This window comes from Carlito syrichta, unplaced genomic scaffold (genome assembly GCF_000164805.1).
Source record: "Carlito syrichta isolate Samal-C Ts95f unplaced genomic scaffold, Tarsius_syrichta-2.0.1 Scaffold301818, whole genome shotgun sequence".
Taxonomy (NCBI): Eukaryota; Metazoa; Chordata; class Mammalia; order Primates; family Tarsiidae; genus Carlito; species Carlito syrichta.
The window spans coordinates 142,642-157,192 of NW_007245914.1; the positions used below are offsets into that span (position 1 = coordinate 142,642).

The window sequence follows — 14,551 nt, forward strand, 5'->3', positions numbered from 1 at the left end:
CTTTCTTTTGAAACGGAGTCCTGATGTCAGAGAGACTGGAACTGCCAAGGGAGGCCAAACTATTTGTACTGCCTACTGGGAGAGAATTCTGTTTATCTCCCTTTCAGTTCCTGTGTCCTCTTTCCTACTATATGAGGGGGACCCCAAAAAACCCAGAATTTATTTCTTTAAAAATTGTTTATTTATTCTTACATATTTAAACTTGTCACCTTCAAAGTACTCTCTGTTTGATGCAATACACCTATGGAGATGCTTTTGCCACTGCTCAAAACAGTTTTTGAACTCATCAATTTTGATGCCTTTGAGTGCTTCTGCTGTTTTTGATTTCATCTCTTCCATATTAGCAAAACATTTCTCTTTGAGGAGTTTTTTTCACGTGGGAAAACAAAAGTTGCTCGGGGCAAGATCAGATGAATAGGGAGGGTGAGGCATGGGGGCCATGCCATTCTTGGTCAACTTCTGAACACTCAGCACAGCATGGGCAGGTACACTCATAAATCACCCATCATGAAGTGGGCAAATGCATTGAAATAATCTCCAAAAAAACAATTCACAGACGCCGAACACAGTCTCTCACAACAATGCTATCTGGTACACTGATGCCAATGGGTTCCTAGAACACTTTCCTTGCGGGGGAAGCCTGTACTACAAGGAATTTGCCCTCCAAAAAACCATTCTGGATTTTTTTGGGTCCCCCTTTGTATGCCTGGTTCACAGCTCAGCAGAAGTCCTTGTCCATTTCCAACTGCTGGCATTGAGCATGGCCACATTGCTGTTGGGATGCCTGGGATCACTTCTTCATTTAGAGAGGTCAAAGGTCAGGGTTTCACTCTCCAGGAATAAACCCCAAGAGCTATTGAGCTCCTCCAGACCCCTGTCAGAGTCCTTGTGACCCAAAACATTCCTTTCTCTGCTGGAGACTGTCAGTTAGCTCTGGCAAAAATCAAGTTTCCTCACCCTGAACTTACCTCATCTGCATAAGTTTCCCAGAGAAATTATGGAAAAGAAACTTGTTCTTATAATTCTCAAATGTCAGGACTGGAAGGGCCCTGGGAGACCATCTTTCCCCAACCCCTTTCATTTAACAGAACATATAACTTCCTTTGCTCTGTTTCCGTGTTCCAAGGAATCCCCACAGCTGCCTCATAATAAAAATCAGGAGCAAGGTAAGAGCCAAGTTAATCAAGGAAGTAAACTACTATGGGACCCAGCTGTGCTCAGGGAGGATTGAATCATTAGAAATGCAGCCCTGGCTTCAGGATTTGTTTATTAAGGATTTTCTTCAAGGGTAAAGAGAAGGATCTGTGATGGCTCAACTCCAAAGCTTTTCATGGGGTGGGGTGAAACTGGAAAAGGTTTGATTAGCTTTCATCCGGGCTGGAGAGTTTTAAAGGTCCTACTTTGAAGGGGCCTGGCTTTACTTCTATTTGACTGGTTCAGGCATTGTGGAGAAGTTGGCAAAGTTTCCCTGTGTGCCTGTTACCCTTCCCCAAAAAGTGCCTCTCCGGGTCCCATACTCAGAGGATATGCTTTCAGTTCTGAAACCAAGAAAGCACTTCCAACTGTGTTAGGACTGACTTTGAGAGGTATAGCTTCCCATACATATCTACATTTGTAACAAGATCCACTCTGTACAAAACACTATTATATCTATTCCTCAGTCTGAGGGTAATTTTTAGCTACATTTTACAGATGAAGAAACAGACTCCGTCTGGAGGACTGCCTAAGGCCCTGTGAGTAGTTAAGAGGCAAAACTTTGACTGTAGAGTCCAGAAGGACACCACATCCTGTGCTTGTTCTACCAAGCCATACATCTCAAGGGTTCCAAAACATGCCATGAGGGCACACAGAAGACTAGTTAGCAGAAAGCCACAGGGGCAAAACCACCGTCTTGATCTGATTTGCAATGAATTCAGGCATTGTGATTGACTTCTGGTACATATAGAACAAATCTAGAAACTTAAGTGCTAATCCCAAATGAGACATTGGGACTCACAAGGAATTTACCCATCCTAGAGCTTTTTGTTCTGGGAATTTTTTTCTTTTCAGACTGGTAGAAGACAAGGAAATCTCATCAGTTGAAGGAAATTACTTATAAGAAGGTTTTATTCACACATGGGAGAGGATCAATCATTCTAGTTTTCTGGATAGTATTTAGCCATATGCAGTAAAAACGTGTGTGTGTGTGTGTGTGTGTGTATAGTAAGGCATGCAATGTCCATGGGTAATATACTTTCTTTGACTTGCTTTCATCTAAGCCCATCTGCACACTCTTTTAACAAAGACCGAGAAAGCTGTATTCTTGATTAGAAAGGGGATTATCAAGTTAGGTGTGCAATTCAGGAAGAAAAAGGAAAGGCACAGATAGCCAAACTCTAAATAGCCGTGAGTTGAGATTACTTGGGCAAACTGGACTACTTAGTGGCCTGGATGTGGATTATATACCTGTGTCTTAGGTGCTCAGATAATAACCCAGGGTAAGATCTGGACACAAGTTCAACACTATATAACTGTTCCTGGAAAATGAACCCATTCCCCTCCCTTGCCTCAGAAATAGCTGATCAGGAAAACAATGACACGTTTTTAAATTTTTAAATTCATGTTCTTGCCCAGCTTGTTGGACATCCTGTGTTTACACAGTGCAACCTCTCAGATGTATCAGGAAATACAATCATGTATTGTGCAGTTGACTGGCCTGATGGTAGGGATGCTCTAGCTGGGATGGAATGCTGCTGGGGAAGTAAGATGGAGAGGAGTTGAAGAAGCTGTTAGCTCACAGGTTAGTGAGCAGCCAGTCTAGCAGTTGTTTTCTAGCCATGTTTCCCACGGCTTCATCCAGTTGTCGTTCTTTGGCAAACCTCATGACCTCTTGAAGAAGATCTCCTACACTGTACCCCTTTTCTGCGGCCTTGGCTGAAACCTCAGGAAGCTGAAGAGAGGACAGAGCTAGTGAATATCACCCGATGCTTTTTAGAGGAAGGACAAAGTGTACTAACACTCTCCTACTCCCTCTAGTCCCACCCCCTTACCCCTTCACCCTTCACCCCTTCACATATCCCCCCGCCACCTTCCCACCCATGATCCTTGGAGTAGAATACAGTATGTCACAGATCTAGAGGCTGCTGACATGGCTTTCTTTTTTCCTTGAACCTTTTCTAGTGACATAGATCAAAATATCAAAGGTACTTTCTTTTTTGAGCTCCCCAAACAAACTCTGAAATTAATTGTATTCGTTAAATACTTTTTACTGGACCCATCAGTTAGTCTGTGCTAATTGCTAGGTCAAAGTTTGGGGCTGCCCTTCTCCTGCCTCCCTAAAAAAGTAGGAGATTAGAGGTAGGGAGGGTTGCTTGGCTTCAGCTCCTGGACTGAAAATAAGTTGGCTAAGTATTTGATTTTTCTGGATAATGCAGAAAAACCAGTTATGGTGTGTGTGTGTGTGTGTGTGTGTGTGTGTGTGTGTGTGTGTGTGTGTGTGTGTGTGTGTTGGCGGGGGTGAGAGAGAGAATATGTGCATGTGTATGAATGCTGGTCTCCATGGGATCTGAGGAGCAGGGCCAGGATGAGGTTGAGGCAAGTGAGGGACTTAGGGCATAACATTTAAAAAGACAGATATATTCTCAGGGCCTTTATAGGAGCCGTACATTTGGGGGATTAACTTGGGAAAAAAAATAAGAGGCTAGGTGATACTTTTATCACCTCAAGGGGGAAGGGGGCTCTTAAAACTCAAAACACAAGACATAAAAATCATTCTCCAATATTTTACCGGATAGTTTGCTGAAAAGGTTACTGATGAGCTAATCTCACTGTCTTCCTCTTGGAGGAAATGCACAGGACTTGAGGTGTCCACAGACTCATTTAGCTAGTGGTTCACTAGTGATCTTGTGCTCTAAGTACAATGCTGTCTCCCTGTCTCTGCCCATTCCAACTCTCTTTTTTCTTGTGCCTTGATGTATTGCTTACCTTCTCCAGTTGTCCATCGTCATCTCCCATGAAGTAGAGCATGGGCACGTTAAACTGGGAGGCTGCGATCCACTGCAAGACAGCCTGGAGCTGCTTCTGCAAGCTGCTTGTAGAGCACTGATTATTAACGATGACTTCAGGCCCAGGAGAGTCATGATAGTTGCGTGGCATTGCAGCATCCTGATTGCATCTGGGACCACGAAAGTTGGCATTGTTTGCCAAGGCTGCTTGTTCTTCCAACTCAGCAAGGGCTGCCCCGTTGTTGCTATACTTAGCCATGATAAGGCACAGCTTCATCACAGATTCTACCAGTTGATCTATAAATTGCCGATTCACTTGCTTCATCCCACTGATGAAGTCATGGTCTTGATTGTCCTGGCATTGTTCTTCCCCTCTGTCAGACCTTTTGGATATGGAAGTGGCTTTGCTTGCCCTGGGTTCAGAACGCTTGTTCTCACCTTCGGATAGATCATCACAGTTGAAGGTGCTCTCATTAAGCAGTTTCTGAATCAGCGTTAGAACGATGTTTGACATATCCAGCTTCTGGGAGTCCAGCTGTTGGTGCTCCTTCAGAGAGGTGGATGGACCAGGAGCTCCACGAGATTCTAGATGTTTCATTGAGAGTGCTTTGGCACTGTGGCCGCTTCCACACTTATCATATTGGGCACTCTGAGCCATATAGCCCATGGTGGAACCAGGACATTCTTCTTCAAATGCGTCTTTGCCCTTGGCCTGCTGGGTCAGATGGTACTGAATCAGCATGAGGGCAGAGACAATCAAGTCTTTGGCCAGTGAATCTGTGGAAGGGCTGATTTTTTCTCTTTTCTCATCTCTATTGGCGCATACTTTGGTAGGCATCTTGCATTGGTTTCCCTGCTTTTGGTTCCACATGGTTAGGCTCTCCTTGAGGATGTGTTCGCTGACTCTCTCAGCACTAGTCAGTGACATGCACTGGTCTGATTTTATTTTACCCTTATCCTTCCCTTTCATTTCAGCTTTCATGGCTGAGAACTCAAGATTCTGGTTCTTGCACTTGGGATCATGGGACCCAGCTTTCAAAGACGCATATGACAGACTGTGGGATTTACTTTCCTTTTTCTCACCAAGAAGGGCACTGACCAGGCGCTTCAGCATGGCCTCCATGATGTCTGCGGCATTTTGTTTCCCATGGTTGAACAGATTTCTCTTGACAGCTGAGACAAAGTCTGAGTCAGTCATCAGGACCCCAGTAATATTATGCAGGTTCTTCATGCAGGAATCAATCAAATCAGAGACGATTTCTTTGGTGTGCTTTAGTAACACCCTTTTCAGGACTACACAGGCTGGAATTGGCTTCCCAGAGCTGTGCACTTTCAAAGTTTTCATGACAGAAACCATCATGTCAGATGCCACCTGGTTTGCATACACCATGAGCCCCTTGCTGATAGAATCTGCAAATTCTTTGCTGTCTCTTTGGCACATCTGCTTGTCTCCACTCTTGTTCTTGCTGGATAATTCACTATACAGAAAGGTTTTCTGGCCACCTTCCTTGCACTCCTCCCCAGAGCCATGCATTTCTGCAGAGGTCACTTCCACAGCTTCATTGGCCATTTCAGAAGCAATCTTGCTCACAGCACTTCGAGGGCTATTTTTCCCTTTGTCTCCAGGAGATGGATAGATTGCATGATGGAGGCATCTACTTCCACCTTCCAATTTCTCCTTGATTTCCTTTCGGGCCATCTGGATAACCAGGGAAGATAGTCGGTTGACATAAAAGGAGAGGTCATCCATAGAACATTCTCCATCAGAGGAAATAACTGCTCTCTGACTGCTGGGAGATTTGGCTGGAGGAGTTGAAGGACTTTGGTTATTGTTGGTGTTTTTAGCTGCTGTCATTTCTAGACGTAGGTTATGAGATCCGTTGGAGAAACAATCCATGTTCAGTTGGTCAGCATAGACACTGTAGCAGTTCCCAGAGGGTACTTTGTGATATTCACTCTCTGTGTCTCTGACTTTATGTTTACAGCTAGAGGCTGAGGGGCTCAGTGCATGTTGGAAACCCAAGGCATATTTTTGGAGATCATTGAGAAGCCAATTGAGGACACTTATGGGATCAGAGGGAGCTTGTTTGAAAAGGCACACAGATCCCTCCGTCTAAAAAAAGAACAACACCTATCCATAAGAGTTTTGGTAGGCTACTTCTTTCCCTTGTTTAATTTAGAAGAGGTGCCCTCTAAATTGCACAGAATTGGGATTTGACCATTTAGAATTTGCATGTCAATATCCTGTTATATCGATTAATAAACATTCAAGCAGAAGTGGTAGCAATAAAAGCTCAGTGTATACACATACTTGCACATGTATCTATATACAAATGTTATCAATATGTTTGTCAATTTCATATAAGTATTGTATCTTAATGTGTAAATAAACGTTTCAATGTGTCTGTTGTGTGTGTATATGCAGAGCAGTATAGCAATTCATGTTGTGAACATCTCAATAGATGTGAGAATGTGTTAGTCTGTATTGTTATCATGTGAAAATATGGCAGTGTGTGTATGTGTGACTGACTATATGTAAGCATGTTTAATAATGTGTTGATGTTAACATTATTACCCACTGTATATGTCCACTGTATAGGCCAACGTGTGCATGTTAGTGTGCATATTTGAACATGTGTCAAAATATGAGTGTGCATTAGTGTGTTTCTGAGTATATAAATGAGCAGGTGTTAATTGAGCAATCTACATATATGTTTATGACATAAATTCACTAGTAATGCATCATGCAGCTATAAATGCATTTATGTATGTTAAAGCATAAATTCACATATTAACATATACATTCATTATTATAATAGATAATATTTTAATATATTAATGCATGCATGTTAAAATATGAATATGAGTAAATAGGTGATTGTATAATGACTTGTGTTAATAAACTGAGTATCAGTTTATGTTATATTTATATGTTACATCACTACTTGTAATGTATGTACTGGTCTATCTACCCTGGCATTTGAGTATATGTGTGAATTCATGGGTGGGTATGTCATTGCATTTGTTTCAATGTGTGTGTATCAATGCATAAAAACAAGTGTGTTAATGAGTATGTGTCACTTTGTGTAAGTTTTATGTGTATATGTCAGTATGACTGTGTATAATGACCATATGTGTCTTTGCATAGACATGTGTATTTATAAGTGTGTATGCCAATACCTGAGTCTGTATGGTCACTGTGTTTTGATCAAGGCTTGTGTGATAAAGTGTGTGAATGTATGTCTATGCATTGTGTAATATGGGTGTTTATGTGTGTCATGTGTGGGCATGTAGCTGCATCTGACGCTGTATGACTTTGTATATCTTTGCATATGTGTGTCCCTGTTTATGAATAGGTAGATCTGTTTTAGTTTGCTAAATCAATGCCTATGTGTGTTCATGTGAAATGTAGCCAGGGATGTGTGTATCACTGCTTGTATAATATTTTTTTTTTTTTTTGAGTTGGAGTCTCACTGTCGCCCAGACTGGAGTGCAGTGGCAGCTTCCGGCCACCGCAGCCTTGACCTGCTGGGCTCCGGCGATCCTTCCTCCTCAGCCTTCTGAGTAGCTGGAATTACAGGCATGCACTACCACGCCTGGCTGATTTTTTGATTTATTGTAGAGATGAGGTCTCGCTGCCCAGGCGGGTCTCAAACCCGCGGGCTCAGGCAATCCACTCACCTTAGACTCCCAAAGGTGAGGGATTACAGGCTGAGCCACTGAGCCCAGCTATAAATTGTTTTTGTTAATGTATATAAATGTATACATTGATGTGTGTCACTCTGTATAAATGTGTAAGTGTGGATCTATGCTTATGACAGTGTATGCCCATGTCTAGATATGTGACATGTACTATGCAAACATCTTCCACTCATCACTAAGTGCCATTGCCCTCTTTGTCCCTTTCATTGCTTTATCTCCTCTCTTTTCATTAAATTCCTGGAAATGTGAGGTCATGATAAGGTCAATTTTTTGCAAGTGGGCCTAAGTGACCATCAAGAAGATCTGCATTGTGTATAGGGAAAATAGACTTCTCTTTTAAAAATAAACACCAAGTATAGTTTATCCCTATTTTTTAAGACTCCAAACTTGAGTTGGCCACCCCCAACTAAACCCAGAAGTCTTTGAAAAGTGTTATGTAGCTTGTTTTTTCCTTCCTTGGGGGCCATTCCCCTTACTCCAAAGGTGTCTAGGGCCAGAAATGATGTTTTGGTTATAATATGAGCTTAGAGACAGAACAAAAAACATTTGACTCCTTTGTACTAAAGTCAAATATCCCGTCCCATTGCTAGCTACTCCAGGCTTGTGAGAATTTGAGGGTGATTTATTGTGTGCTCCAGTGCCCTCCCCAAACCAAGAACTTAATAGATACTATTTTGGATACACAAAAACAAAAGAGTTCTAAATGTGACAATAGCGTGCAAGTCTAATTGCTTCTAACTTTAAGTTACCCAAAAGCCTGGGTAATCCCTTAGAAAACCGGGTGGGGTAATTAGGTACTCAAATTCTTGGTTGTTATGGGATTCTCTCTGTTCCAGATCCCTCTTTCTTTCTTGTTGGATTCTGGGAAATGTGGGGCACACAAGTCCATTACAAGCTGGCAAAGAATATTGCAAAGGATCTTGCTTATAAGCCCACATCTTTGTTAGAATAAGAATAGCACAATTTTGTTTGGGTAGGTACCTGGAAATCAGGAAAGAGCATTCTGAGCCTCTGATTAGTGCCATTATTAAGTACCTGGGTGTTTAACTTACTATGGCCCTAAACTTAGGCCTATGCTCTCTAGAATTGATGCACCAACAATAGTTTTCTTGTCATCTCTGAAGCAGAGTCCTCAGACTCAGCTTTGGGCTCTGAGAATTAGAGAAGTGGTGAAATCTCAGAGGCTTAGTGTACCTTAGACTGGTCTTGCTTCTCCGTGTCCTTGATCACGATTATCTCTTTTTCTTCCAGATTCTCCAGGCTTAATTCACCTTCTGAGCAATCAGCAGCATTCTATGGAATTAAAGGGTGAGATTCTTATGAACAGTTGCTTTTTGAGACTTCTCCAAGCTGCTCCCCTAAGTTACCACTTTAAATTATGAATGTCGTATCTCCTATTACTCTTTTTCTTTCTGTAGGACAGGTAGGTTTGTAATGCTAGCTAGTCTTTGAAGAATGAGACAAAGTTCCCTCCACAAAATACTACTCCTTTCTCTGAAGATGCTCACAGAATCATCAATCTCAAGAACCACATTCCATGAATCATCACCCTTTTGGATGAGAATTTTTACAAAAACTTTTCTGATATGGTATCTTTCATGCTTTCTTTCAACCCAACCAACAACTTAAGTGGCTTCTAAAATGAGACTTGGTATCAAGAGTGATAGTAGATTCAGAGCCAGGGATCCTGGGCTCACGTGAATGATGATGGCGTTCCACCTGAGTCTCCTCCACCTTTCTACCCTCTGCTACAACCTTTCCCTTCCTTCACATGTCACAGATAACCCTTCTCAGCAGTTTCCCACCCATTCCAACTCTGAGCAGAGAATACCCACCTTGGAATCTTTATCTTCCACATTCAGGGTGGACACATCGACAAAGCATATCTGCATCAAATTAGGAGGGTGAATTTAGAAAAACACTAGAGAAAAGGGCAAACATTTTCTCTCTGAGAGATGATAATAGCACCTACCTTGTCAAGTTTATGTAAAGCTTTTCGCAGAGTACCTGGCACATAGTAAGTACTCAAATGTTATTACTGTATTATTAGGCAGACTAGAATATTAACATGACTATATTTCTTTTTTTTTTGAGTTGGATTCTCGCTCTGTCACCCAGACTGGAGTGCAGTGGCCACTCCCGGCCACCACAGCCTCGACCTGCTGGACTCCGGCAATACTTCCGCCTCAACCTTCCAAGTAGCTAGAACTACAGGCGTGCACTACCACGCCCGGCTAATTTTTTTGATTTTATTGTAGAGATGAGGTCTCACCAAGTTGCCCAGGCGAGTCACGAACCCGCGGGCTCAGGCAATTCACTCACCTCAGCCTCCCAAAGGCGTGGGATTACAGGCTGAGCCACCGAGCCCGGCTATGACTATATTTCTTAAATGAGAATACAAACCTGTTAGAGAGAGGCCCAAAGTACAATATCCACATGTATTAACTGAGAAAACTGAGGAGAAAAGTAGCTTGCCCAACTGACACAAACTCAAAGGTGAAGTTTGCATTATAACTCAATTTCCTTGGCTTCTAGTTTAGGGCACTTTCCATTATACTAGGGTTTCTCAAAATGAAGCACTTTTATTATCAGTGTTATAGAAGATTTTAAGTGATACATGATATTTCTGCATTTAATAGGTGCATTTTGGTTGTGCATTAGGGAAAATATATATAGAACATCAAACCTGTGTCATTATGGATAATATTGTTTAGCATGACAGTAGTTTTAAAAATGTAAGTCAGTTTTAAAAGCATTGCAAAAATACCCATTAAATAAGTGTGAGTGGTACTTGGACATGATAAAAATTGTGAAGTACTATGCAAATCACTTGACATTTGGGAAATAGACCATGAAGCATTTTGTCCTCCTGAGGGAGCCTAGAGTAACATACTAGTAGCTAAGTGACATTATTATGACTTGAGGGGTCTTAAATAATAGGGGCTGGTTACTAGGCAACCGCCACTCCTCCCTCCCCTCAAGCTCCTCCCCAGCCTCCCCTCCTCAGCTCCTTTATATCACTCCTCCCCCTGCCCCTCTCTTGCTTTATTCCTGTGTGAGGTATAGGCTGCAGCCCCCAACAGACCTTGTTGAGCTTGGTTGCTTGGAGAAGTCACACTATCATCCTCCATTAGTTTATCTTGGGCCCCAGGATATCTACATCCATACGCCAATCTTTCCTGTTCCTTGGTAGGAGTTGTTTTATATCTTACCACTTTCCGGTCCTGATCTTGCCATCCTGTTGGGCTGTAGAGATCTACCTTGCACACACCCCTGCGACTGTGTAACCAGTCAATATCATCAGACATCTGGAAAGAGAAAGAAAAGAAATCTGAGATGCTTATATATGAGCTAGAAATTGGGTCAGTTTGGATAAGAATCTCTTGCGGGCGGGGTCTGGAACCCATCTCTGTGCTTCAACTGGTGGGGTGATCAGTGGGTAAGAACACCCTGAAATGTTTGAACTTGGTTCCAGGATCATTATCTTTTGGTCTCCTTTAATTTAGATTCCTCACACCAAGTATTTGGAACCATGGGAGTATCATATTGACCCAAGAGAACATCAGTCAGAAAAAATGGTGGACTGGACGCAAATTTAAAAGGCAATCTAGAGGCTGATTAAATTTAGTGATTCACTTCTTCCCAACTCCACTAGCTAAATCTCTGATCTTCACATTTGTTTTCCCACTCGTGGGCACCTTTAAAGAATTCAGTTCCCCTCACTCCCTCTAACTTAATTCTAGCTAGCCCCAGTTTCACCAGTGTTTTTCTTATTAAATAAAGTGAAATTAGGTAAATAGCTGTCATACCTCACTCAGGGCCATTGATTTTATTGTAGAGATGAGGTCTCGCCAAGTTGCCCAGGTCAATATCAGTAAATAAAAACTTTTAAATTAAAACAACATATAAGACTTCAACATATAGAACAAGGTTCTGAATTCTGAGAAAACCTAGCCACAAATATAACACCAAGAGACAAAGATCTGAGAGAAGACCAGATCTTGATCCCAAAAGACCAACCTTAATTTTATTAGAAAGAAAAAATAATCTCTGCCAACTTCCTTCCACCCTCTTCCCCACCTCCTAACCAAGCCTGAAGCTAAAAGTAAAAATGAAATGGCAGAAGCCAATGACTGATTTTACTATATGAGACTTCAGATTTGTGCTGTGAAGACAGTTAAAAGTTCAGTAGACTTGTTTTGGTATCTAGGGCTTGAATTTGATTTCTTCTTAAAATTTCACTAGAGAAACCCTTTTTGCCAAGTTTTAGAGGGCTGTTGAATTTCCTTTTCCCTATAGATATCTTTCCTTCAGCTTCCTTAAAAATTTAGATCTTTTTTTCCCTCTAGCTCTTCAAAACAGTCTCATTCTCTTCCCTCCCTCTCCCCCTCCTCCTTCCTCTCCCCTCCTTTTCTCCCTCCTCTCCTTCTTCACTTCCTCTTTCTTCCCTCTCCCCCAACATTTTGGTAACAGCCATCCTCTAATAGCTATCCTTTCACATGATAATATTACATTCCTACTCTTTAGCATCCCTGTCACCCCGTCTCCAGAACTTTGTGGGTTCTCCCATCAAGAATCTCTATGAAATCTTGAAAAAGTTTTAGGAAAAGGCCTCCCACACCTTCAGAAGAGAGAGTTTCTTTTTTTCCAAGAGTTAGAGAACTCTAGTCTAGAAAAAAGAGGGTGGCATAGAGGTCCCTCACGTGATTTGGATACAGCCTGAGTCCAAGTCCTAAGGAACTGCAAAAAAAAAACCACCAAAATTTATGAACTCATTACCTTGGTAATGAACTTCTTTTAAACTTTTGGCTGAAATTGTGTCACCCAGAAGGGAGATGTGCCCCTTTAGATGGAACTGGGCAGTGCCAAGTTCTTGGGCACCTGCAGCTGGCTGCTACCCCTGTCAGCTGTTGGACTAGACTGATGGGCCAGGCTTTTCCCTGCTGGCTCTGACCCTTCTTTTGTTGAGTCACAATGCCCAAAACTGTAGTAACCTAAGCAAAGGTGTGACATGCTGACAAACTCAGCAACCTTTTCCCATCAAAAGCACATCAGGTTGTCTGCTATAGGACAATTTTTTTCCTGTTATTTCTAGACGGGTATACACATTTCTTACATTTTCTCCAGTTCACAGCCCCCCAAGACCTCCCTTCTCTTTGCTTCTCTTACTTGACCTCCATAACAATCTAATCATATTCCTATTAGAGAATCAGAGTTATGTGACAAGAGATCTTTGGGTTTATATAGAAACAGATAAGTGTTGATCAAAGTTTTTTCTTGGTATCTCAAATAACATTATGAGAATAAAAAGTTGGAGGCTGCCTTAACAGCCTCTGTGGTTTCATTTCACCATTAAGATGCACCCCCTCAGTTAGTCAAAAAAGTCAGACGTCCCTACCATCATAGTATCAGAGTAAGTTGTTACGTAGAACTTTCAAATGATGTTTTCTTGTCAATTTGGATGCTCTGATGACTCTTCCAGTCTGCCTCAAGATGTTGCTTCTTTCCTCAACCCTCCATACTCTCCTAAAACCTCGAATGCCAGTTGGTACCAGAACTTTTCCTTCATGACACCGCTGTTTCTATAGAGAACAGTGACAGCACAAAGTTGAGGGCTCTGTTCTTAGGATTCCAGGTTTTCTAAGTGGTCCAGCAAGTCCAAACCTTCCCCATCAGTAGCCCAGAGAAAGGCTGATCCAGTTGGGACAGGGTCAGTCTTTTATAGACTCCTGAAGCCATGAAAAGACTTAAGCCTTGCTTGGTCTTTTCTGTTTGGCCAGTGCTGGATTGGTGCTATAGTTTGGTTTAGAAGATTGTCCATTACACTTTGAGATGCCTGCAGTTCAGCCCCAGTTTAGAAGCATTATCCCACAACCAAATGGCTCTCATTGTGCCCACATCTTATCTTGTGTCTCCTTGTCTTCTCTTCCCATGTCTCCACTTTAACCTCATGCATATGGGCAAATGCATCTGAATTAAAATGCAGGTGAGACGATCCTCTAGAAGAGTTTCATGTTTTTGGTTCTACCTCCATTTCTTCTTTTCCTGGTTACTACTGAGATTGTATCTCTTAACCCTGTTATATGATTCCTGTTTGTTCATGGTGTCAAAGAAGAACAGACCTGGGCATTTGTTAAAGGTAGCAAGACATTTTATTTAGACCACTGCAGTAGGGGAGAGAAACTTCAGATGAACAGAACTCAACTCCACTGAAACAAAAGGAAGGGTGTGCTAAAGGAAAAGTACTGAGGGATATTGGGGGGTGAGGTTGGTAAATATGATTAGGGCATCTGTGTGTCCTAACTGGTGCTTATCAAAATTAGGGTCTATCCTCCCACAGAGACTGGGAGGCATGGGCCCCATCTTTCTTGATGGTTACATTTCAAGGGAATTGGTCCCAGGTCCTTGAGAAAGACACTCCCCGGGTTGAAGATACGTCTCTTGCCTGAGCCCACGGGTTCGAGACCCGCCTGGGCAACTTGGCGAGACCTCATCTCTACAATAAATCAAAAAATATCCAGGCTTGGTAGTGCACGCCTGTAGTTCCAGCTACTTGGAAGGCTGAGGTGGAAGGATTGTCAGAGCCCAGCAGGTCGAGGCTGCGGTGGCCGGGAGCGGCCACTGCACTCCAGTCTGTGTGACAGAGTGAGACTCCAACTCAAAAAACAAAAACAAACAAACAAAAAAAGACACATCTCAAAGAGATAGAGAAAGGGTTTACAATTACAAGCCTTTAAAAAAAAAAAAGTACATGCTCTAGAGAAAGGGAGTCAGGGCCTGTAGTCAGGTTTTGGCTTGAACAAACAGTAAATTATTTTGGCAGTACTGAGCTTTCTCAGGAAGGCATTTTACGGGGACTGGGATTG

The 14,551-nt window shown here is 42.2% G+C and overlaps 1 protein-coding gene across 2 annotated transcripts; it reads right to left on the reverse strand.

Annotated features, from left to right (window-relative positions):
• Positions 1–2,599: 2,599 nt before the first annotated feature.
• AKAP4 (A-kinase anchoring protein 4) lies at positions 2,600–13,258 on the reverse strand. 2 transcript variants are annotated; one of them, XM_008055316.1, is made up of 6 exons: positions 13,084–13,258; positions 10,898–10,993; positions 9,521–9,571; positions 8,880–8,978; positions 3,964–6,096; positions 2,600–2,929 (listed from the first exon to the last, which is right to left on the reverse strand). In XM_008055316.1, the coding sequence occupies exons 1-6, from the start codon at positions 13,087–13,089 to the stop codon at positions 2,774–2,776; spliced, it is 2,541 nt and encodes an 846-aa protein (XP_008053507.1). In that variant the 5' UTR covers positions 13,090–13,258; the 3' UTR covers positions 2,600–2,773. The 2 variants fall into 2 exon arrangements, with proteins under 2 accessions (XP_008053507.1, XP_008053509.1); XM_008055318.1 differs by lacking the exon at positions 13,084–13,258 and adding an exon at positions 12,465–12,607.
• Positions 13,259–14,551: the final 1,293 nt, after the last annotated feature.

Bases quoted from the DNA above. Each gene is read 5' to 3' on its own strand.
- AKAP4 (XM_008055316.1), bottom strand. The intron at 8,979-9,520 runs GTGGGTATTCTC...TTAATTCCATAG, and splicing joins TGGAAGATAAAGATTCCAAG to AATGCTGCTGATTGCTCAGA. The intron at 2,930-3,963 runs GTAAGCAATACA...TCCTCTCTTCAG, and splicing joins ACGATGGACAACTGGAGAAG to CTTCCTGAGGTTTCAGCCAA.